We start from the raw sequence: 26,176 nt of genomic DNA on the forward strand, positions 1-26,176 counted from the left end.
GGTTGTCCTTATGGGAGTTTTGTAAGCAGTTCGATATGCCCATAAAGCTTCTGGTAATTTCAATGACCAGTCTTTCCTTGAGGTGGCGACTGTTTTTTCCAATATTTGTTTGATTTCTCTGTTAGACACTTCCACTTATCCACTGGTTTGAGGGTGGTAAGGTGTCGCTACTCTATGTCTTACGCCATACTTAAACAGTAGTTTTTCGAGTACCTTAGATATGAAGTGCGATCCACCATCACTAACGACTACTCTTGGGACACCAAATCTCGGGAAAATTATATTCTTAAAGAGTCTAGTTACTACTCGTGTGTCGTTTGTTGGAGAAGTTATAACTTCAATCCATTTTGATACGTAGTCAACCGCTACGAGTATGTACTTATTTCCGAAAGAAGGTGGAAATGGTCCCATGAAATCTATTCCCCACACGTCGAAAATCTCTACTTCCAAAATGCCCTTTTGTGGCATCTCGTCACGTCTAGATATGTTTCCTGTGTGTTGACATCTATCACATTTCTTGATAGCAGCATGCACATCCCTCCATATGTTCGGCCAATAAGAACCGGCTTGTAGGATTTTGGAGCAGGTCTTGGATGTACTTGCATGTCCACCATAAGGAGCGGAGTGACAGTGTTGGATTATATTTTCTATCTCTTCTTCAGGTATACACCGATGGAAAATACCATCGGAGCCTCTTTTGAAAAGTAAAGGGTCATCCCAGTAATAGTGTTTTATGTCATGGAAGAATCGTTTCTTTTGTTGGTATGATAAATTAGGTGGAACTATTCCGGCAGCTAAATAATTGACGAAGTCTGCGTACCATGGTGTAACACATATAGCTAAGATGGTCTCTATCTGTTTATCAACTTTATTTTCTTCCAAAGTAGCTATAAGTTTATCGTACGAGAAATCATCGTTGATCGATGTTCTTTCCGGTTCCAGGTTTTCGAGTCTAGAGAGGTGATCTGCTACTACGTTTTCAGTTCCTTTCTTATCTTTGATTTCCAAATCGAATTCTTGTAGCAACAAGATCCACCTTAGGAGTCTAGGTTTAGCATCTTTTTTTGTTAAGAGGTACTTAATGGGCGTGGTCAGTGTAAATGATTATTTTAGCTCCGACCAAGTAAGAACGAAATTTATCTAGTGCAAACACTACTGCTAGAAGTTCTTTCTCGGTTGTGGCGTAATTCATTTGTGCTTCATCTAGAGTTCTACTTGCGCAATATATGACGTGAAGTTTCTTATCTCTTCGTTATCCTAGGACAGCGCCTACGGCGTAGTCACTTGCGTCACACATTATTTCGAATGGTTCATTCCAATCCGGTGTCTGCATTATGGGTGCGGAGATCAATGCTTGTTTAAGCGTTTGAAATGCTTCTAAGCATTTATTGTCGAAGATGAATTCAGCATCTTTCATCAATAGTCCGGTTAAAGGTTTAGTTATTTTAGAGAAGTCTTTAATGAATCGTCGGTAAAAACTGGCATGTTCTAAGAAGCTTCGTATTTTTCTCACAGTTTTCGGAGGTTGAAGGTTTTCGATTACCTCTATTTTGGCTTTGTCTACTTCAATTCCTCTATTTGAGATGATGTGTCCTAAAACAATTCCTTCTTGTACCATAAAGTGACATTTTTCCCAATTAAGTACTAGGTTTACTTTTACACATCGTTCTAGAACTCTTTCTAGGTTTTCAAGACATTCTTCGAAACTTTGTCCGCATACGGAAAAGTCATCCATAAATACTTCCATGATGTTTTCGAGAAAATAGGCGAATATTGCCATCATGCACCTTTGGAAGGTTGCGGGAGCATTGCACAAGCCAAACGGCATTCGTCGATAAGCGAAGGTACCAAAAGGACATGTGAATGTTGTCTTTTCTTGGTCATCAGGATGAATTGGTATTTGAAAGAAGCCTGAGTAACCGTCTAGATAGCAGAAATGAGAATGTTTTGCTAATCGTTCTAACATCTGGTCAATGAATGGTAAAGGGAAATGATCTTTTCGGGTTGCTTTGTTTAGTTTCCTATAGTCAATGCACATTCTCCATCCCGATTCGATTCGTTTGGTTATAGTTTCTCCTTTTTCATTTTCAATAACTGTTATACCTCCTTTCTTTGGTACTACGTGTACAGGACTAACCCATTTGCTATCAGATATAGGATATATGATACCTGCCTCTAATAACTTTGTTACTTCCTTCTTCACTACCTCACTCAAGATCGGGTTTAGTCTCCTCTGATGTTCCCTAGAAGTTTTACAGTCTTCTTCTAGCATGATGCGGTGCATACAAATAGAAGGACTTATTCCTTTAAGATCGGTGATGTTGTATCCTAGTGCGGTTGGATATTTTCTTAAGATATGTAGGAGTTTTTCGGTTTCGAGTTTTCCTAGGTCTGCATTAACTATCATTGGTCGTTCAAGTTCTAAGTCTAGGAATTCATATCTCAGATTTTTGGGAAGTGTTTTCAGGTCGAGGGTTGGTTTCTTAAGGCATTGCGTAGGATCCAATGTTATTGCTAAACATTGGTTGAGTTTGTCTTCTACACGATAGTCAGACAATTTGTCATTTTCTAATTCTGTTTCTTTTATGCATTCATCGATGATATCCCTGAAGTAACGTGTATCTTCTATTGCAGGTGCTTTCAAAAATTTGGAAAGAATGAACTCAATTTTCTCTTCTCCTACTTCAAAAGTGAGTCGTCCTCGTTTTACGTCTATGATAGCACCGACAGTTGCTAAGAATGGTCTTCCCAATATAATGGGTGTAACTTCATCTTCTCTAATGTCCATAATTATAAAATCGGTTGGAATGTAGAATTGACATATGCGCATGGGAACGTTTTCAAGAATTCCTACAGGGTATCTAACGGAACAATCTGCTAATTGCACAGACATTTTAGTTGGTCTTAATTCTCCCATTTCCAGTTTCTTGCATATGGATAAAGGCATAACACTAATACCGGCTCCTAAATCGCATAAGGCTTTATCTATGACAAATTTTCCTATGTGACAGGGTATAGAGAAACTGCCTGGATCTTTAAGTTTAGGAGGCATATTCTGGATTATAGCGCTACATTCAGTAGTAAGTGTAACTGTTTCGCTATCTTCTAGTTTCCTTTTATTAGAAAGAATTTATTTTAAGAACTTAGCATATGAGGGCATCTGCGTAATAGCTTATGTAAATGGAATTGTGACGTTTAATTGTTTCAGTAGGTCAACAAATTTTTTAAATTGGCCCGCATCTTTGGTTTTAATAAGCCTTTGAGGGTAAGGGATAGGTGGTTTATAAGGCGGTGAAGGTACATAAGGTTCTTTCTTTTCTACGGTTTCCTTATTACTCTCTTCCTTTTCCTTAGGTTTACTTTCTTCCTCAGTTGACTTTTTAGAGTTTTGGTTCTCAATCCTTGGATCTACTGGTCCTTCCACTTCCGTTCCACTTCTTAATATGATTGCATGAGCGTGGCTTTTCGGGTTAGGTTGGGGCTGTCCAGGAAATGTACCAGTTGGGGCAGCAGTAGGCGCTTGTTGTTGAGTTACTTGTGATATTTGTGTTTCCAGCATTTTGTTATGGGTAGCCAGGGCATCTACTTTACTTGCTAGTTGTTTAATTTGTTCGCTAGTGTGTATATTCTGGTTTAAGAAATCTTTATTGGTTTGCTGTTGAGAAGCTATGAAGTTCTCCATCATGATTTCCAAGTTGGATTTCCTATGAACATTATTGTTAGGTGTAGATGGGGTCGGCTTTTGATATCCAGGAGGTATAGCTGGGGCTTGATTGGGAGCTTGTCCTGGTGCGTATAAAGCATTATTACTCTTATATGAAAATTAGGATGGTTCTTCCAGTTTGAGTTATAGGTATGCGAGTAGGGATTTCCTTGAGCATAATTCACTTGTTCTGCTTGGATTCCTGTTAGGAGTTGACAATCTGCAGGAGTGTGACCTTGGATTCCACAGACTTCGTAATTTTGAGTTACGACAACCACGGTGGCTGGAGGTGATACATTTAAACTTTCAATTTCTGGGCCAGAGCATCCACTTTTGCATTAACATGATCAAGGCTACTTATCTCGTACATGCCACCTTTCGTTTGAGGTTTCTCTACCATTGTCCGGTCGCTTCCCCACTGATAATGATTTTGGGCCATGCTTTCGGTAAGTTGATAAGCATCGGCATACGGTTTATCCATAAGTGCACCACCTGCGGCAGCGTCTATTGTTAACCTTGTGTTGTACAAGAGACCATTATAGAAGGTATGAATTACTAACCAGTCCTCTAAACCATGGTGTGGACAAAGTCTCATCATGTCTTTGTATCTTTCCCATGCTTCAAAAAGAGACTCGTTATCTTTCTGTTTAAATCCATTTATCTGGGCTCTCAACATAGCTGTTTTGCTTGGAGGAAAATATCGGGCAAGAAAGACTTTCTTCAACTCGTTCCATGTGGTAACTGAGTTGGAAGGAAGAGACTGAAGCCATCTTCTAGCTTTATCTCTTAACGAGAAAGGAAAGAGACGAAGTCGAATTGCCTCTGAAGTGACACCATTAGCTTTAACAGTATCAGCGTATTGGACAAATACGGATAAATGAAGGTTTGGATCCTCGGTGGGATTTCCAGAGAATTGATTCTATTGCACTGCTTGTAACAGCGAAGGTTTAAGTTTGAAGTTGTTTGCTTCGATTGCGGGTGGAGCAATACTCGAATGCGGCTCATCTTGCGATGGAGCGGCGTAATCTCGAAGAGCACGAGCCGGTTCTGCCATCTCGGGTATCGGCGAAGGAAGAAGATTTTTGAGGTCGGGCACTTCTATAGGATGGAGATTGTTTGCAACACGATATTCCCGAATTCGTCGTAAGACTCGGAGATATAGTTCAACGTCGTTGATTCGTAAGTAAAACGGCTCGCCTTGTGAGCGAGTGTGTGGCATACAAATCAACCAAAGAAAAAAAAAGGAAAATAAAAATTGCCTTAGTGTCTACAGCGTAACAGAAGAGTTACGATATCGACTAAACAAAAGTCCCCGGCAACGGCGCCAAAAACTTGATCGCGACTTTATGAGTCGATTGGGGTACTAACTGCAAGTGCACAGTTCTATCGCGTAGTTTTAAAAGATATCAATCCCACAGGGACTTATGAATCGATATACCGTTTTCTAAGGTTACTTCGTAAAGCTAAGGCGGATGATACTTTGATTGTTTGGGGGAAAAATAAAACTAAAATAAGATCTAGGTTAAATATCAAATAAGCGGATATCGGTATGTAGTTCGTCGTAATTAGGGAATCAAATCTTTGTTGGTTTCTTGGTTTTAAAATAAATCTTTTCAGTAGACACTATTGATTAAAAGTCTTATCTCAAACTCTCACTCTGTTGAATAGACCATGACTTTATATTAACGTAGCTGTCACTTATTAGTTAAGTCCAAAATCACTTTTTGAAAACAACAGGATCTATAGAAACTCCTTTTAAGAAAATACTAATCGTTTAAACACCCTCGTCTCAAACTCTCGCTCTGTTGACTTAGTTTATATAATTAAACTTAAATGTTTAACTCTCGTCCTCACAATTAACCTTTAAAAATACTTTTTGAAAAAGATTAGAATTTAATTAACTCTAAAAATTGCTTTCGCCCTGATTTAGAATTAATGTCCAATTTACACTGTCCAGTTAAAAAATCAAACTTTCGTTCTATTGATTTTAACTTCTTTATGTCTTTTACTCTCGTACAAAAACTTTGGAATTAATGCTGTAAATTGAGACCATAAAAAGAGTGACTTTGTTTTTAAATGAAATTAAACCAACTTAGTTTTGGTTCCTTCATTCCGCTTACTTTACATACCGATATCTAATTTAATTAGTCGGACATGCTAAACAGGTCTAAACAATCATCATGCTTAAATAAAACCATCTCAGGCAAATAATATAAATAAACAGCAATGCAGAGCATATGTAAATTAAAACAATAAATTAAAGAACCTGAATAATTAATAGCAATCTTGAACACTCCACCACAGACCGGTTGGATTTGTTCTTGAACTCTTCAATCGGACAGGAAAATAAAAGCGAAGGAATAAAATTCTAGGGTCTAACGTAAGGTTAGATCCAGTAAAAGATACACAATAGTTTCCGGTGTAGAAACTATTGTGTGAAAAATTAATTAAGTGCTTGAAAGATTGACTGGAAAAGAAAGAAATAAAAAATTGCTAATGAAAATAGAAAGCTGTAGAAAATTAATGTTGTAAATGCTAGCACGGCGGAAAAGGCATGAGAGCTTTAAGGTTGGATCCAAGCAACTATTTATATTAATCCACTTTTGTAACCGTTTCCAAAAACGCCTTCCGTAAGTAGTCTTCACGTTTCAGGAGTCAAGCGGAAGAATAGGCTTCAACGTGCCTCTGTTGCGCGTTAAAAGCCAAAAATATAGGAGAGGGGTGTGACGTTCGTCACACCATGTGTTACGCTCGTAACACAAGGTAGCAGGGCGTGACGCTCGTCACACCTTGTGTGACGGTCGTCACATGCTCAACGCTCCTGGCTTGTAATTGTGGGTTGGGCTTTTGCTTTCCTCATCTTTTGCACCCCCTTTTCTCCCTTTTTTACTTATGCTTCAAATAAGTTACCTGAGATAAATAGAAAGAAAAATACCAAGTAATATCGAATAAAATGAAATAAATCGAAACAAATAATAATATAATTTAATTAAATCGAGTCCAAAAATGTGATATTATTTCATGTTATCAATATGGGTAATCGGTTACTTGCATCCAACGTGCAAAAACATTTGAAATTTTCCCAGAGTAATCGATTACCTTAAAATGGATAATCGGTTACTTGTCTCCAACGTGCAACAATATTTGAATTTTACACATAGTAATCGGTTACCTTAAAATGGATAATCGATTACTTTGTCACAGATTTGAAAAATAGTTTAAAGAATGAAGTGTTATGATTTCTTTGATGCATAAAAATACTTTCAATGATTATGGCATGAATGAGACATGTTTTGAACACTTGTATAAATATCTAGAGGTCAAGTGTTATACCTATCCATTTGAAATATGAATCTTCATGAGTTTCATCGAGACTTGATCATTTAGTTGAAAACTTCCTTCATGAGCTTGAATCTTGATCAATCCTTTTTGTTAATCAATCTTAGACTTGTAGAGAAGTTTGTCGTCATCAAAACATTTGAGAAGTCATGTCTTCACAAAAAGTGTCTTCATAAAAGTTGTAGCTCTCTCAAAGACCTTCAAAATGGTCACCAATTTCATGTCATTTGGATTTTAAATGATAGAGTTATGCATTTTTTAAGTTTGGAAAAATCACTTGATCAATGGTATGGGTCAAAAGTGACCTATAATGTAGCCTCATATCACATGCTCAAAAAAGTTAAATTAGCTCCCACTCCAAACATCAAAGTTGAAGTAGACACATTGAATGTGATTGTGCAACTTGGAAATCTTTCATCTCATAAAAATTGAGAAAGTTATGGCCTTGGGAAGTTGACTTTCAAATTAGGGTTTAGACAAAATGACCTATAATGTTTCAACATAGAATATGATTTTCCAAGCAAAACTAGCTCTAGGTCTAAACATGAAAGTTGTTTGTAATATCATTTAGAGTAAGTTTTCTCTTGGAATCATTTTCATATGGTGAAAATTGTAGGAGATAGTATCTAGGGAGACCCAGTTTTGATCAGATGAATTCATCTGGCCAACCACCATTAACCAACTTACTAATTTCCAATTATCTTGACTTTCTTGGCTCATGGTAGATCATATATGCATAAGATGATGAATTTTGAAGTTTCCCTTGATAAATTTGATCAATTGGTGAGATGGCTTGTTGGAGAAGTTACTCAAGATACCTAGTCAAACTAGGGTTTCCAAGGCAAATCACCCTCAAACTCTTGAAGAAAACTTGATCAATATATCATGAAGAGATCATTGGGACTCATATATGATGTTCATAACCATTCTTGAATCAATTCTTGGTTGTGTTGTTTGTTCATGAGGGTCTCAAACCCTATATGTGGACTTGATGAATCAATGAGATCATGCCCTACCTACAAAAGAGTTAGACTAATACAAAGACATATTTTTGGTATTTTGGTTAGTAAATGATAATATACAAGTATGATATAATCACAAAGTGCTTGGTGATCTCTCCCAAAACAAATCCAATGAAGGAAGGGTAAGGAGGATGCCAAGACATGATCTCAATGCTAATGCTTATGATGAAATTGCATGAGGGATCTTAGGGTCAAAATTGGGGTCTTACAACACCTATAAAATTATATCTAAGTCTTCTCCTATTAGACAATTAATCTGTTAATTTCTCATTTGTTACCTAGTTAATGGTTATATATTAACCATAATGGTATTTTGATAATAGAAATGTTAAATTGACATTTTTCCCACACCGTATTTATATAGATACGGTTGTGGTGTTTCCTTTTTTAAATTCTCTCTCCTACCGAGTAAAAATCAAACTTATCAATATGCTTTACTGATCTCAATAATTTAAGGCGAGCATACATTTCTTTGACTTACACCCTATTGTGTCTTGCGTACTCGTTGGGATCTACTTTCCCGTTAAATTCCTCCAGGTTAAGAAGTTTCTCTAGTGCATTTTATATTTGACTATCAAGGATGAGGGTGCATAGGGGTAATTTTGTGGATTCTTAGCATGTGGCTTTCCAACCTGCTCCTGAGGAGGAACGTAGCTACCTCGATATCCCCGGAGCTCTGAGGAGGAGTTTGTAGCTTCATGCTTTTTTTGGTGATTCTGCAATTTCAGAGCTTTGTCTCTGCGTGATGCGGTTGGATCAGGAATGACAATTTGGCTTCTCTTTGAAATAACTTCCTATACAATATTTCCTGCGCGTTATGCAAACTTTCATCCATGTGAAGCAATCTTTCTTCTATTGCATATGAATTTTGTTGTTGAAATGTGTTATATATATTGTTTAGCAACTCATTGGTGCTGTCACACCCCAAATTTTACCCCTAGATTTCATAATCATTTTCATCCTAGACATCATTCATGCATAGCTAACCTCAAGATCAAGATATGCCTGGTTTGTTTCATATGTGAATTAGGGTTTCCCTCAAAGAGCTCAAAGGATTGATCATTCAAATTTTTGGATTGGTCATCAATAAATCAAGTTCTCATACACTCAAGAGATCTCTCTCCATCAACAAATAAGGGTATGGTGGCCTAATCACAAGTCCATCAAGCTTCACTTTCGTCTGGCTCACTAATTAGGGTTTCTCAACAACATTCAATTTCATCTGAGAATTTTGATCAAGACATAATATCAAGCCTTGAGACATGGATCAACACACTAAAGTACATCTTAGAGCCCATCCATGATGTTCAATTGGCTCAAGAGTTTGAATTCATTGAAGATCAAGAAATTCAAATTCATCTGATACACAACCACTGCACTACAAAGTCAAACCTTTGACTTTTGAGATTTATGATCAAATATGAACTTCTCAAGTTAAATTTCATGATCATATATTTAATTGATGAATTTGATCAAGAAAAATCAAGATAAATGAGGTTACTTGCAAAAAGGGCAATCTTGAAAACATTGAAAATTTCACTAAGTATCCAAATTTCATGTTCAAGTGCACTACTTTCTCAATCCATAACTTCCAATCCGAGCAGCCATTTTCTTTGCTACAAAGCTCAAATTAAATCTCTTATTCCATACTTCAACTTTGTCCTAGAGGGTTGATTCCATAAAGGTGCAAGGATTTTGAGTTATGAGGACATAAAGTTGGTGTCTCAAGTTGAAACACTTAGAAAATTTTCAAGTCAGCTTTGATCCGTAAAAAGTGATAAACTTTACAGCCAGTTTTCACTATGATCCACTTTGATTCAGAAAAAACTCAAAACATGAAAGTTGTAGAGCATGTTTAGGGATTTTTAAAAAGTACAAGTACATTTTTTCCCATGCATGAGCTATGAGTTTAGAAAATGGGAACTTGGGGTTCCAAACTTGAATTTCAAGTCATGTTCATGATGAATTTTTGGAGGAAAACCATTTCAAATGTGAAAATCTCTTGATTACAGGTCCTCTTGTGTATAAATATCTCCATAATCGGATGTTTATATGAATCCTAAGTGCATTACACAAGGATTTGAGGTTTTGTCCATTGCATTATACCATTTATGGGTGAATTTGCAAAAGGTCACATTACTACTTTAATAAAGCAAGCTTTATGCCAACAACTTACTATTTCACCCTTGAAACTTGTCCCTAAAGATCACAAACAATCTTAAGAGATCATAAGAAATCTTGTAGAGGCTAGGGAAATATGACAAACTCCTTGAAACTCAACTATTCATGCAAACTTCTCATTCATTCTCAACCAAAACCATAACTTCACAACTTTTGTTTCTAATAAGTTCCAATCCTCACTCTTTTCCTATAAATAGAGGGATATCTTAAGCCTCAAAACATACAACAACAACCCCTCAACACTTCATCAAACTCCCATTCCATTAGAATTTGCAAAAACACACTATTTTTGCAAGTTCTCTAACCAAACTTATTTTCCACGTGTATCTTCCAAACAAACACCACAAATCATCTCTAGACACCATTTAGAGCTTGTTTAATCACTTGAACAAGTTCTGTAACATCTACTTTATCATTCACCATTTCACTTCTTCATTTTTCAAGAACATTTGTGTGAGATAATACAAGTTGTTTCTAGCCATTCTCATTGTTCAAACACTATCCTCAAGGACCAACAAGGCTGGTAGAATCTCTCTTATCTTTGTAGTAGCTAAGAAGAAGCATTGGACTTTCTCTAATAGGTAAGTGCATTTACACTTGAAAACTCTTGTTCATGCATCATTATTGAATATTTATTGAAGTAAAAATGTAGTACATAGTGTGTTTGTTGTATGTTTGCTACTGTATGCATTATACCATGCTCATGCATTGAGATTTTATTGTTTGGAAATTAAAAGTGCAGTTCTGGTTTTTGCTTTGGAACGCTTTGTACATTGAGTTTTAGGATGAGATAATGATACCATTAGATTCCTTACGAAAAATAGAGCAATTTAGATTCTTACGGTTTTTAATTTCATGGAAAATTGAGAGAGTTATGGTTGTTTGAAGTTTTGAGAAAAAATGAAAAGAAACATGCAAGAACACAAGGAATAAGATGATGAGTTGGTGCCATTTTCCAAGTTCTTGAACCCTTTTATTATGTATATTAGTGCTTGAATTTTGTTTAGTTGATGCATCACTGCCCCAGTGGTTAGAGTGTGTGTGTTAAGGCTTTGTGTGTGCAAGAGGTTTGGGGTTCAAGTCTTGCTTGTCCAAGACCCATTTTTATTCATTGTTTTTTTTTGCCTATTTATTTTTGTTATTTTTCATAACTTCAAAGACTCATAACTTGATGATCCCTAAGCCTTTTTGAGCCACTCTTTTTGATATGTGTTCATAATTTTGTCTATTTTATTATGGTGAAAAGAAATTCCAGAATTTATTTATTTTTCACATACTTATACTTGTCTAAAGTTGGTACCTTTTTAGGATTGTTTTAGGATTTCAAATGACCTTCTTTAGTTGATACTTTAATTTTTCTTGATCACCATGACTCGTATGAATGTTGTGAATCATATATGAACTTGTTTTTGATGTTGTTAATACGTGCCTCTTGGTTTTTACCTAATTTTGACTTACTTTAATGTATGTTTACATGTTTATGTGCTTTGAACTTTTGTTAATATACCATGAAATTTTGTGTGCTTATTTTCCCATTGATCCATGATTCATATGTCATTATTTAATGTCTTGTTGGACCTTTGTGTGCATGTGCTCCCTTGTTTTTGTGTTTGTTTATGTGTTTATAAATGCTTTAAACTTGTAGTAACATGTCTTTGTATGACTTGTATGCTTACATGTTCAAACTTTTTGTATGATGTTGAACCTTTGTTTGTGATCATATTGAACCTTAACAAGCATGTACTTAATACCTTAAATTGTTTTCATGATCAAGTTGATGTTATTTCTAAACCATGTCTTACTTCATGCATACACATGTTCATTCATACTTATTATGACATCCATATACATGTTCATGAATTGTTATGTAATTCTTCTTTGTTTCTTCATGATGATATATCCATGTCATTCATATTCATGTAACTTTATACATCTTTGATTGACGTTGTTGTACCTTTGTTCATGTTCATATGTTGTACATATGTGTATACATACCATGCTTGATATTATTATGATCATGCTTTCATACCTTTGTTGATGTCATGCTTGAACATCTTCTTTATCGTATGCTTATACTTGTTGATGTCATGTATAAACATCTTCTTCATTTGATTATCTTTGTGGATGTCATGTTTGAACATTTTCTTCATCCTTGTTTGTTCTTGTTGATGTCATGTATGAACATCTTCTTCATTTGATTATCTTTGTGGATGTCATGTTTAAACATTTTCTTCATCCTTGTTTGTTCTTGTTGATGTCATGTATGAACATCTTCTTCATTTGATTATCTTTGTGGATGTCATGTTTGAACATCTTCTTCATCCTTGTTTGTTCTTGTTGATGTCATGCTTGAACATCTTATTTACCATTTGTTTATCTTTGTTGATGTCATGCTTGAACATCTTTCTTTATCATGTGCTTATATTTGTTGATGTCATGCTTGAACATCTTCTTCATCTTGCTTATATTTTGTTTATCTTTTTGCCTAAATCCAAGGGAAAGACCTCTTTATTGACTTAATATCATAGTTAGTTTAGCAATCCCTAGTTTCCCTTTGACATTGTTAGAGTCATTCTCACTTTCAACTTAGATTCAAGTAAGAGTTACTTGGTAACTCTTGTAAGTATGTTTGTTATGAACACTTACTTCCCCCTTTGGAACCTTGATCACTACCAAGTGTTCTTTCACCCTTAGTTAGGTGAACTACGATTGCTATGATTCCATCCTTATAAGGATACGTAGGCACATGACCGCGAAGTTTTGGCGAGCAAACTTAATAAAACCTTTAGGTCCTTCCCGACAGAACATTTCCAAATAATAACATAAAACAAATACTTTTAAAAGGTTCCTATAGGATATTATAGATACTGAGGATGCTAATACCTTCCCTTAGTATAACCAACCCCCGAACTTTAGATCTCTTCGCATTGTTTTTACATTGCATAATTAGGGTTTTATTCGATTTTTTCCCTTCCCTTGGATAAATTAAAGTTAGGTGGTGAACATTTAATGTTTTGTGATTCAAGTTAATACAATAGCTTGATATCCTATTTTCACCTCGACAGGTGCCCTGTACTCTGAGATTGGCATGTAGCAGCTAGAAATCAGGCAATGTTTTAGGTCGTGAAAATGGTGGTTGTACCGGAGGTCTGAGCAGAGGTATTGAAGTAAATCTTGTGATTTGAGAGGGTTGGAGTAGATCTGGGTGCAATAGAGTGTCTATAATAACTTAATTTACAGTACTTTGAGGAGGAGGAGACGGTTGAGTTATCGTGACTTTAGCAGCAGTGGCGATGATTGTCTCACGTAAGACAGCATAACGAGTAGCTTTGGATTCAGTCATCATTAGAAGGTTTAGAAGTTAGGAACCTTGAAAATCTAAAAATCAAGTTTGATCTTCTATTCGAATAGATCAAAAATAGTGGATCTGGTGCTTGATTTTGAGAACTCTAATTCGATAAATTGAAGAAGTTTCAAATGGGTGGATCGAAAAGAGAATGTGCAATAGTGGAAAATATGGGAATCATAAGTAGATACCCACAGATCACGCCATTGTTATGTTACAGAATTAGAATTGATCGGAGAACGGTGATTGCGATGAGAAACAATAGATTTAAACCTCAAATGCTTGTGAAGGATGTTGAAATTAATCCAAATTCCCAATGTGGAATTTCACCAAATCTATGAAGAATTTCGAACCAAATCTTGATGAACAAAAATAAATCTTTCTTATTGATTATTCCTCTTATTCTTCTCTCTTCACTCGAATGAATTAACCAATCTTGGTTGCAAGATGATTCTGCTGCACAATGATTATTGAAAGAAGAAAAAAATGATGAATTGGGGAAGAAAGGAGAAATTAGGGCTTTGGAGAAAAGGAAGAAGAAGAATTTATGCAGAGTTTCTCTCTGCCATCAAACTGAAGTTTATTCAACTATGCAATTGCATTCACTTTTTTTGTTACAAATAATGATAGGGTACCTCCCTATGTATAGGATGAGATTGCTTGCACACCAAGTAATCTCCAACTAACTAACTAACTCAGCTAAAATTACAAAATAAAGCTCAGTCAAACTTGTCGAGATACACTTCGACATTTTGATAGCTTATTTCTTCTGTCAAGAAACATGCTTCGGCACAAGAAATTACATTCTCAACACACCACTTAATTCATTGTGTCTAAGTTATCTATATTCATCATAAATATCAATTTCTTGAACACTTTGACTTGTACTCCATTCGTCATGATGTTTGCAATCTGATTTTCAATTCTGCAATGTTCTAAGTTCAGCTTCTCTTTTGCCACTTGCTCTTGAAGATAATGGAACCTCATTTCAATGTGCTTGCTTCTTTCATGTGCTATCATATTCTTTGCCAGATTGATATCACACATGTTTTCGATCTTCATGGTAATTGCTCTATGATTCTTCAGTGTAATATTTTCGACCAAATTCACCATCCACGTTGCTTGACATGCACAGAGAGAAGCAGTTATGTATTCTACTTCACACAACGACAATGCTACTAATGGTTCTTTTCTTAAGCTCCAAGCAATTGGTGCACCACCTAAACACATATCCAATTATGGATTTTCTATCCTCAACATTACTACACCAACTTGAGTCGGTGTAACCCACTAGTTTTTCATTATTTTCCTTCATCAGCTGCAGGAAATAAAATGCCATAGTTGAGAGTTCCTTTCAGATACATTAGTATCCTCTTTGTCACTGTCAGATGTGATACCTTTGGCTTCTACATAAATCTACTCAAGCCTTGTGTGAGAAAGGTATCTTAATGACCCTAATAAGTCTTCAATATTGTGTTGGGTCGACATCATCTTCATTTGAGTCTTTCGACAGTTGCAGTCTTGGTTCAACAGGTGTCGAAGTCGAATTATAGTTTTCCACCTCAAATCTCTTGAGTATCTCACTTGCATATCTTCTTTGATGCATCATCAAGCCTCTACTAATCTTGTAGAATTTGATACCAATGATGTATGAAAATTTTCCCATATCATATATTTCTTTCTTGCAGCTACTTTTTATTAACAAGTCATTGACATAGAGATATATTATAAGCAATTCACTCTTGCTTATTCTTATAGATACTCCATGCTCAGTTGTGCACTTCACAATTCCTTCTCCCTCAAGAAACTGTTTATCTTCTTATTCCAAGCTCTTGGAGCTTGTTTAAGTCCATGCATGGCTTTATGTAGCTTGTATACCTTGCTTTCTTTGCCTTGTTTCACAAACCCAACTAGTTGTGTAACATAACTTCTTCATCTAAGGGGCCTTTCATAAATGCACATTTCACATTCATCTGATACATATGCCAGTCGGTCATGTTTGCTAGACCAACAACCAACCTGATTGTTTCGATTCTAGCAATAGGTTCAAAGACTTCGTCAAAGTCGATTCCTTCTTTCTAAAGAAGTCATTTCGCCACAAGTCTTGCCTTATGTCGAGTTACTTCTCCTTTGGGATTCAACTTCACCTTGTATACCTACTTCACATTGATTTCCTTATTGCCTTGAGGCAATTTGACAAGTGACCAAGTGCTGTTGAATTCAATGGACTTCAGTTCCTCATTCATTGTTTTCATTAACTTTGAATCTTTCAATGCCTCAATTGCATTAACTGGTTTGACATCTGCACAGAAATGATAGTGTACTGACTCACCTTCATCATCGACCATATCATCTTATGTAATCACACATTATGCAACCTTGTAGGCTTGTGTCTTGTTCTTTGAGGTCTTCTTGTATCAACCATATCATCTGATGTAATCATACATTCTTATAACCTTGTAGGAATGTGTCTTGTTCTTTGAGGTCTTCTTGTGCTTGCTTGACCTCTAACTTCTTCTTGTAGAACTTCTCTTTCGACTTCACTTGTTGGTTCTTCACATAAGATTCTTATTGAATCCTTTTTTACCTTTTCAGTCCAATCTCATTCCTTAAGCTCGTCTATGAACACGTCCCTGATGATCACGACTTGCTTGTTCACTGGGTCGAACAACTTCTATCCTCTAGTCGAATGATATCCTATTAGGATCATTTGACTCTACTTGTCATCAAGTTTTCTTCTCAACTGATTAGAAGCATGTCTATATGTTATAGGTCCAAATAATTTCAAATGGCTCAAGCTAGGCTTAACACCAGACCATCATTCTTCTGGTGTGGTTCCTTCTAGCTTCTTTGTCGGACATCTGTTCAGTATGTATGTTGTAGTCGACACAGCTTCTCCCCATAATTCTTTGGGTAGATGTTTTCCTTTCAACATATTTATCACCATATTCTTGATGGTTATATTCTTCCCTTCTGCAGTTCCATTTTATTGTGGAGTGTAGGGTGGCACCACCTCATGAGAATCCTATTTTGTGTTCTATCGAATTTAGTTCAATCTTGAATGTTCTATTTTGAGACATGGGAGCCTTCGAGGTTAATCTTACACCTTGTCGCGCTGCGAAATATACTTGAGTGCATCGCACGCTCGAAGATACAACAGAGTTGCCACCAAAATTTATTTATTTCAAAAGGAAATGGAAAATATCGAAAAAACCCAAGGGAAGAGAAAAAGGGTAAGGAAGTCGGTTATGCAAGGGAAAGGTATTAACACCCCTCACATGATGTTGTACTCAACATGAACCATTTTTATTGTTGTTTGCGCAAATATTCTTCATGTTCCTGCACTCAAAAGAGAGATGCGGCAACTTTTCCTCATTGTCACAAAAACCACATTTGCCATTATTCAGCATACCAAACTAGCATACTCCATTTGGCATAGGTATGCACTACAGCCAGTAATTTGTGGTACAAAAAATAAGACTATTGATTAATTGAACTCTGCTAGAACAACTCAAAATATGGGCACTTCAGTGCCTTATTCGCACACTATGTCTATCCATCAGACTAATACATTGATCGTTGTTCAACTTCTTGCTTGTTAATGGGATCCCCAAGTACCTGAAAGGTAGAGGGCCTTTAGCATACCCTGTAATTTCTTTTATCATACGCAGATCTTTCATTTTCATGTGCAAATACTCCATAATAATCACAAACAGCAAGGGAGAGATGGGATCCCCTCGCCTAAGGCTTGTTTTAGCTATCATCTCCTTTGTGCGCACTCCATTGATATTGAATTGATTGTTACAATTGAGAAAACCTAATTCAACCATAACAGTTTGCAAGGCTTTCCAATCAACTGAACCACATGCCTTTTGAATGTCCATCTGTAACATACACCTAAGCATCTCTTCTTTTCTACCATACCTTTGATAAGCTCATAAGCTAGTAAGACATGGTCATGAATCTTTTGTCCAAGCACAAAAGTTGTTTCACTTCTAGTAATAATGTTACTCGGCTCATTTCTCATTCTTGTAGGCATCCTTTTAGATATGATTTTGTACATTGTGGTGCAACAAGAGATTGACCTATACCCTCTAATGTAAATTAACATAATTTTTAACACAACAAAACTCAATATCAATCACAATACCTAATTTCCTAATTAAATCAAAGGTACCCATGTTCCCAAATTGAAATCAAATTTAACACCCCAATAATACTTTATTTAAAATCAGTAAATCTTAATAATTAATTTCAAATAAATATAACAAACATTTTCGGTTTTACCTTAGCAACATTGTTGTCAATATGAACACAAGCAGATTTTTTATCGTGTTATGTTTGTTGAGCGAATGAATGGGAGAACTTCAAAAGAATAGCAAACGTTAGCTTGTTCAACAATGGCGGACGGACGCGATGAATGTTATGTTGATGTTCGTCTGCAGCGTTAGAGTTTAAAAATAAGCATGATGAATAACTTCAGTTTCTTCAAAAATAGCAGACGAAATGAGATCGATGAAGAAGGACAATGATGTTGTTGAAATGAGAAAGTTAAAGAAGATGAATGGTTCGTATTGTTTTAATTGATTTTCTTAATAACAATTAAAATTTAAAAATAATATAAATATTAAAATAATTTAGTCATTTTTAATATGTTAGGGACTTAATTGCAATATTCATTATTACGAGGTTACATAATAAGTTGCATGTATGATATGCGACACTCTAGGTTTTTATGGCACATTTTTTATTGGCCAGAATGTGACTTCTTCAAAGAAGTCATTTTAATGACTTCACCTTAGAAATTTTCATTTGATTTATGTCAAAGTGTTCAATCTCTTACTACTCAAAGATGAAGTCATATATTCTTTTATTAATTTAATTTTCCTTAAAGTTTTTTATTAGGACAGCGTGTTTTACCAGGTCAATAATGCACAGTTATCGCCCACAACTCTTGACAAACATCTTCCTCCTCTTTTTCCTAACTTTTGCAGTGCAAGTGAAGTGACACATTCCATATAGCTTCCAAAGTTTAGATAGATTGACTAAAGATGGTGCAGTGAAGTGACACATTCCTTATAGCTTCCAAAGTTTAAAATATCTCCTACCTTGCTCCTCTTCCAACCAAATCCAAAGAAAGCAAATACGAATCAATAAAGCTTTCATCTCCATCCTAAATATTACTTGACCATGGATAACTCTGGAATAGTATTCACAGTATTATCTCTATCTCTGGCAAAAAGTTTATTCAAACTCCTGATTGAATTCGGCAACACAATTGAGCGCGTAGAATGGATTGAAAGAGAGCTGAGATCAATGGAGGTATTGTTGGAACGGGTCGGGCAGCGCAGGTACGTCGAACAAGAACAAGAGTTGAATGAGTGGGAGGAGAAGTTGAAGGAAACTGCACGTGATGCAGAGGACGTCATAGAAACTTTTGTAATAAAATCAGTCAAGAGGAGGAGGTGGGGAGTTCTGTATTGGATAGACAAATACAAGATTGGGAAAGAGCTTCAGAAGATCCACGAAAGGATGAGAGACGTCTCTCAGACTGGAATGAACTTATATACCGATATTGCCAGTATCTCTGTTGAAACAACTCCAAGAGGAGAAGCATCATCATCGTCCGCCACAAGCACCACAGTAGTAGTAGCTATCAAGAAGCTTGATCACATTCTGTGTCAAAATACTATTGTTAGCGATGAAGAGATAGAGATGGTAGAGCGACTAAAAGCTGAATTCATCTACCTGCAAAATAATATTGTGCCGTCTAATTTGAGTTGGTTAAGATGTGAAGGAGAAAACGTGTGGTTGGAAGAGGTGAAGGAACTTTGCAATTATACTGAAAGTGTTGTGGATAATTTCATCCTTATCAAGGAAAGATGGTCTAAAATGGGCAGACTTAAGAAGCTCCTTTATCTATTAGCTGATTATGCTCCTGAAAATGAATTAAAGAAGCAGCTGAAGTTTATCAGAACCCGAATAGGAGATGCAACACACAGAAGTTTGACTTACGAAGTTTGGGGACTATTAGACATGGGACTGGAATTTAAAAAAACAACTCCCGTACCAGACTTCTCACAAGGGAGCTCGATGATTATCGACTCTCTATTAGCTATTGCTACTACTGTTACGTTCATGACAATACAATCCTTCATGTTACAAATCTTTTTTTTTCTTCAAGTTTTGGTTACCATGATGTTTGGTGTAAGAGGAAAAACAATAAAACGGAGATCCAAGTCCAGTCTGAAGAAGAAGACGAAATGGAAGGGAATGAAAATAATAAGATGGTTTATGCGCTTCTTGTTTTCAGCTGTAATTCATTTACCAAATTTCCGCCTGTTTCAGTTTCACCCTGCCCTGGCAATGTTCCTTTTCATGTTGAGTTACTTACTTGTTGAAGTTATTGCATGGAGTAGGAATTTGTGGAGGTCTATGGACAAGAATTTGAAGTGTACCCAAAGCTATTTAGCTCAAATGCGTGCGTTTTTAAGTGATACAGCTGAGAGTGCGGAAAGTCTAAATAAAAGGCAGACAGTGTGGGTGGATCAAGTGAGAGTAGTATCACAATATGGTCAATCTCTTATTGATGCATATCCAAAAGGCAAGGGTGGTTGTTTGAGGAGAATTAAGTTTTCCATGGACATCAACTGTTTGTTGAAAGAGATTCTTGATATATCAGATAGGAAGGTCGTTTATGGTATTGCAAATATTCAAAGAACACAAGCAGAGCATCTACCTTTATTAACCCCAATTAGCAGCATTCAAGAAAGAGATATTGAGAATGAAATCATTTCTGAACACGAAGAAAGTTTGGATGCTACGCCAGCAGCAGCGGCCTCCTCGTATCAACCTGTCATGGGGTTCAAAAAGAAGGTCCAATTAATCAGAGGGGAAAAGGATTTGATGGACGCGTTGCTTCTGGATGCAAATGCAATGGGAGAGCTAGATGGAAGATCCAAAATATGGGTGGAGCAACTAAGAGGTATTTCCCTTGAGGCTCAGTCTGTCATTAACAAAAATTATGCCAAATTGATGCATATACCAATTCTCAACTACATTTTTAAGTACTGGACCCGACATGTTGTTAGTAAGAAGCTAGATGGTATCAGAAACAAAATTGAAGATACATCTAGGAGAAGAAAAGCATATGGTTTAGTGCAAATTCAAAGCCGGGTCGTATCCAAGGTTCAAATATTACGTGCAAGGATGCAACCGTCTCTTGTTGCCAAGAATTCCGGTGTGGTTGGATTTGATGACGACGCACAAGTTCTGATGGCGGAGTTACTGTCAGATGAGAAACGTCGCTGCATTACTTGGATTGTTGGAATCGGAGGCATAGGTAAGACAACACTAGCCAAGTTGATATTTGAAGACAAAACTGTTGTAGCTCATTTTCAGCATTGCATATGGGTGTCACTGCCGTCAAATTGTACGACAAACCAGTTTGTTGAAGAAATTGGCAAGGAAGCCGCCAAGAAAATTACTGTAAAAGAAGAAAACTTGTCCACTGATAACGTACTCGCAACCTTGGCGCGTACAAAGTACTTGATAGTTGTTGATGGCATAAAAGAAACATCCAAAGTATACTTGGATATCTTGAACAGAGCTATACCCGATATGTCAACCGGAAGCAGAGTTCTTTTTACCACTCGCAATGCAGATGTAACCCAACATGCAGCAGGTACAATCTTTCTTTACCCATTGCAGCTATTAGATGATGAAACTAGTTGGTTGTTGTTCTCAAGACATTTGAAGGTGGACATTTCCGCCAAGTCAGAAACAGAACTTATCAACATTGGAAAAAAAATTGTGATGAAATGCGGAGGGCTGCCATCAGAAATATTGAAAATGAGTGATTTGCTTTCACATAAAGATATTACGCATGAGGAGTGGTCAAGCGTGTTGGCAGGGCAGCAGCTCAATGAAGATCAAATGCAAAGTTGGTCTGAAATGTCAGACACAATTAATACAAACTTACCTTCATATCTGAGAAGATGTCTATTTTACTTTGTGCTATTCCCCGCTGAATTTGAGATCCCTGTCAGAAGGTTGGTTGTTTTGTGGGTTGCCGAGAGTCTGGTTCATCAAGCAGAAGCTAACAAAGTGCCCCCGGAGCTAGTTGCAGAAAGGTACTTGACAGAGTTGATAGATCGGGACATGGTTCAAGTTGCCAAGAGAAAGCGCAATGGAAAGGTGAAAACATGTCGTCTCCCTAGTGCTCTGCGGCAACTCTGGTTGTCAAAGGCTAACGAGTCTAGATTTCTACAAGGCCGCCGATCTGCCACGGATTCAAATGCAGACCCAAAAAAGTCCATTATTTGCCGGGTTGCAGATCATCTTGATAAAGATGATATCTGGGACGATCACATTCATGGAGACAGTACTGATTCAACTTCCTTTCAAACCTATTACAAGGACGCTCTCTCCTTTCATTCCTTTGATACTCAAGAGGGGAGTAAACCTGGGCAACAAGTAGGTAACTTTCTTGAGGGATGTATTTCCAGTGATTGCTTCTTACTCCTTCTGGTGCTTGATCTTGAACGCGTTTACAAGCCCAACTTGCCCAAATGCATAGCAAGACTTACCCGACTAAGGTACCTTGGGTTGAGATGGACCTACTTAGAGTCACTTCCATCATCTATAAGGAAGTTGTTGAAGCTGCAGACACTTGATCTCAAACATACTTACATACATACTCTACCTACCTCAATCTGGAAGATGGAACTCAGACACTTGTTCTTGAGTGAGACTTACCGCACCAGATTTCCACCTCAACCAAAAGGTAATTTTCTATCTGACCTCCAAACATTGTGTGGACTGTTTGTGGACGAGGAGACTCCAGTCAAGGATGGCTTGGACAAATTAGTCAATATCACAAAGTTGGGATTAGCATGCCAATCAATGTCACTAAACCAAGAGGCGATGATAGCTCAACTTGAGACCGTATCTGACTGGATTACAAAATTAGAATACCTTCAGTCACTGAGACTGAAATCTAGGGATGAACAAGGTCGACCTTGGACTTTACACTTGAAGTCCTTTGAAAATAATACTTATCTCACGGACATGTATTTGCTCGGAAGCTTGAGCAGTTCATCTATTCTGTCCCAATTTCCACAGAGCCTCATTGAACTTAACCTATCACATTCAAGACTACAGGATGATCCCATGATACTTTTGAAAGATTTTCCAAATCTTCAGACACTGTGTTTACTCGCGGAGTCATACACGGGAACGACTATGGTTTGCGAATCTCATAGCTTTCCTCAGCTTCATGTATTAAAACTTTGGAAGTTGGAGCAGTTAGAGGAATGGAAGATAGAGCCAGAAGCACTCCCTTGTCTCAGACAACTCGAAATCAGATCCTGTCCCCGTCTGAAAATGCTTCCTGATGGACTAAAGCATATCAGCACTCTGCGTGAGTTGAAGTTAACAAACATGCCAAGGGAAATCAATGCTGAGATATGTAACTTCCCGCCCAACTGTCAGGTCGTCCAAACTCATTTTCAGTAGAATATGTTTCCAACCACTGCACAGCACGGTGAGTACTCAGTTGCCTCATTTTTGGACATTTACTTTCTTATATTCAATAGACACCTAGTAGTTTAATTTGGCAAAATATATTTGGCAGTGAGCATCTGGAATTTATCTACCGTGGCTTTGTTCTGAAGGAAGGATTGCATATTAACAAACTTAGTTGCTTGCCGTGCAAATGGAACTACTTACTCGCGTGTTGTTGTTGAAGAATAAAAGATAGTGGACTGATAGTGAGTTTGATTTTTCGTTTGAAGTGGATGTAGGTAGTAATTTAAACTTGTTTGTAGACTTATTTTCTATGTATAATTTGTATTTGTTGCTATGTTATGTAATCCTAATATTGTGTGTGAAAAATATTAGTATTGGGACAAGTTAGTTTCCTAGACTGTTATGAATGCAAGAATTATTCTGATATGTATGACAGCATGTAAAAGTTTTTTTGCAAAGAGTTGCTGTGTGCCAATATTGGAACAGGTAGTCACTGAATGCATGACTGGTGTCGCAGTAGCTTAATTTTATGAGGATGAATGGGTACGTGTGTTGAGTTTGGTCTGTTATATGATGTTGTAATGGCTGAGAATTTTGATTGCAATATTTCTGTTATATCTAATTGCTCTGTATGTATGTGTGTGCTGCAGACAGTGTTGGCACTGATCGGTGGAGTCATCATTTGAGTAGTAGCAGCAACATGAATGATCTCTTTGATTTGGGTTTAGGGTACCTTTGGATCAGGTGGCATGAGATGGAATGGAATGGAGTGGAACTAATGAGATTTCATTGTTTGGATTTGTAAATAAGGGATGGAATAGAATGGAACATGATGGAATCCATTCCATCTAATTCCATCAAAATCACTTTTTTTTTCATCCAATTTATGGTTTATATGATGGAATACATATTTTTAATAAAACTAGTAAAGGATTCGTGCGTTCGCACGGGTCGCGCAAGTGCAATAATTTATTTTAAAAAAATTAAAATATAATATATTTTTTTTAATGTAATGGATGTTAAATGATCAATAAATGGGTTCAAAAAATTTCCACAAATAACTTTTTCCAGTTTGGGACATAATAAAGTAAAACATTATTAATTTATAGTAATATAATTTGCTTAATTTTTTTGTATACTATATTAAGTAAATAATCAAAAAATATAATACAAAAATATTTTTACAATTTATTAATATATTGATATATAATAAACATTCCATTGTTAATGTTATGAATAAACATTCCATTTATCATTGAGATTTTGGACATAAGAAATAAAAATATATTTATTTAGTAATGGATGAAATTTTCCAATCTGTTACTAATTTGAGGTATAAAAGCGCAAATATTAACCTTCATAATAAATGATTATTTAACCAAAATACATAAACCATGTAAAAGAAATACCAGAACCTCATTTGTTTTAAAATATAGTAATGAATACTACCAAATGTTGAAATTAATTGCAATTGATACAGTAAGGTTTAATGCAACAAAAGATATTGAAACAAAAGGTTCACAATTTTAGTTAAAATTGTGAGAAATAAGTCCAGCAACAAAAATGATTTAACTTCATACAATTCTTTGATCCTTAAAAAATTGGGTTTATACAAAACCTGCCCGCAACCTTTTAGGAAGGGATGATTCAAAACCTGTCCGCAAACTTAAAAAACTACAATAATAATTAATTTGATTTCAGGATATTGATTTCATTTTGGAATGATAAGATTGCAACAACAATAAAATAACGGTAATATTTTTTAGTAGTATAAATAAGTATTTTATTTTATCACATTTTTCACTCACATCTAGTCTAAATTTTACCAATTTATTTTATTTAATTTTAATTTTTTGTGTACACATTTCATTTGAAAATGAATCTCAATCAACATAACACATGCTTCAATTTTATGCAAAATGATGGAAGTCCTCTTTGTATCCCAAATCAACAAAACACCCCATATTTTGGAAATCCACCTCTTATTCCAAATCCACACCATAATTCAAGATTTCAAAATTCTCTTTTTATCCCAAATCCATAAAATAATTCACCCATTGGAAATTACTCATATCATACATCACCTTACCCAATGAAAAACTCTCTTTTAATGTATTTTGATATATTTGAATCAATTTTTTAATTATATTTTATATAATATATAGTGGGATTTAGTGGGGCCCATTTTCTTAGCCCACTTTAATTATTTACAATTATTTTCTTGTACAACTAAATGTATAAAGAATTGATATTCTTATTGATTTATTACAAATCATGCATAACATTAATTATCTTACGGCTGAATTATTTTAATACTCCACTGACCTAGCCAATAGAAAGGAGACAGTGGACATAATTATTCATTTCAACCCCCAACTATATTTTGGCAAATAAATAATTTAAATATGTTGAGTTATAATACTATATATGATGACGTGAGATTGGTAAAAAGTATAGTTGCATGCTTAACTTAATCATTTCAAACAAACAATGTAGATTTTCCATTACCAATCAAAAGACAATTCACTGTATATGATAATTATACCTTGTTTTTTTTTATAAATCCTTAATTCAGTTGAATGCAAGATTCAAACATTGCTCCAACATTTCTGAACTACCTGCAATTTTAACATATGTATTAGACTTTAAAAAAAATTGTAAAAAAATGTGTTTCTATGTGTTTTCTATAATTAGTTTTGAAGGATTTCATAATAAATTTTTATGTAATTGTTTTTTTAATTTCTAACACCATTAGGCATGCTGAAACCAAACATGACATGCAATAATCTATTTATAATTTAGTCGTATACACATATTTCATAAGATGACAACGTATTTTGTTATCAATCTAAAATACTTATTAACATTTGAAGATATGATACTCATATAAATTTTGTAGTTGAAAGAACACACAAAATGTAACACCCTTCTAAATACCCCAAAATATTATAATTAAAATAACAATATATTCATCAGAGTAATTATGCCCCGAAGGGTGTCGCACAAAATATTCACACCGTTCAACAATATAGAGGTCATGCTCTTTTATTAATTTAA

General features: G+C 35.7%; 1 protein-coding gene and 1 non-coding gene across 2 annotated transcripts; both read left to right on the forward strand.

Moving 5' to 3' along the window:
* The first annotated feature begins 4,272 nt into the window (after positions 1-4,272).
* Positions 4,273-4,379, forward strand: LOC127099528 (small nucleolar RNA R71). The gene has a single exon (XR_007794020.1). It is a non-coding gene; the product is annotated as a small nucleolar RNA R71 (small nucleolar RNA).
* A 14,114-nt stretch (positions 4,380-18,493) lies between these two features.
* On the forward strand, positions 18,494-23,545 carry LOC127098552 (disease resistance protein RPP13). The gene is made up of 2 exons (XM_051037168.1): positions 18,494-23,135; positions 23,226-23,545. Exon 1 carries the CDS (start codon positions 18,782-18,784, stop codon positions 23,105-23,107), a length of 4,326 nt encoding a protein of 1,441 aa, XP_050893125.1. The 5' UTR covers positions 18,494-18,781; the 3' UTR covers positions 23,108-23,135; positions 23,226-23,545.
* The last annotated feature ends 2,631 nt before the right edge of the window (positions 23,546-26,176 follow it).

This window comes from Lathyrus oleraceus, chromosome 6 (genome assembly GCF_024323335.1).
Source record: "Lathyrus oleraceus cultivar Zhongwan6 chromosome 6, CAAS_Psat_ZW6_1.0, whole genome shotgun sequence".
NCBI lineage: Eukaryota > Viridiplantae > Streptophyta > Magnoliopsida > Fabales > Fabaceae > Lathyrus > Lathyrus oleraceus.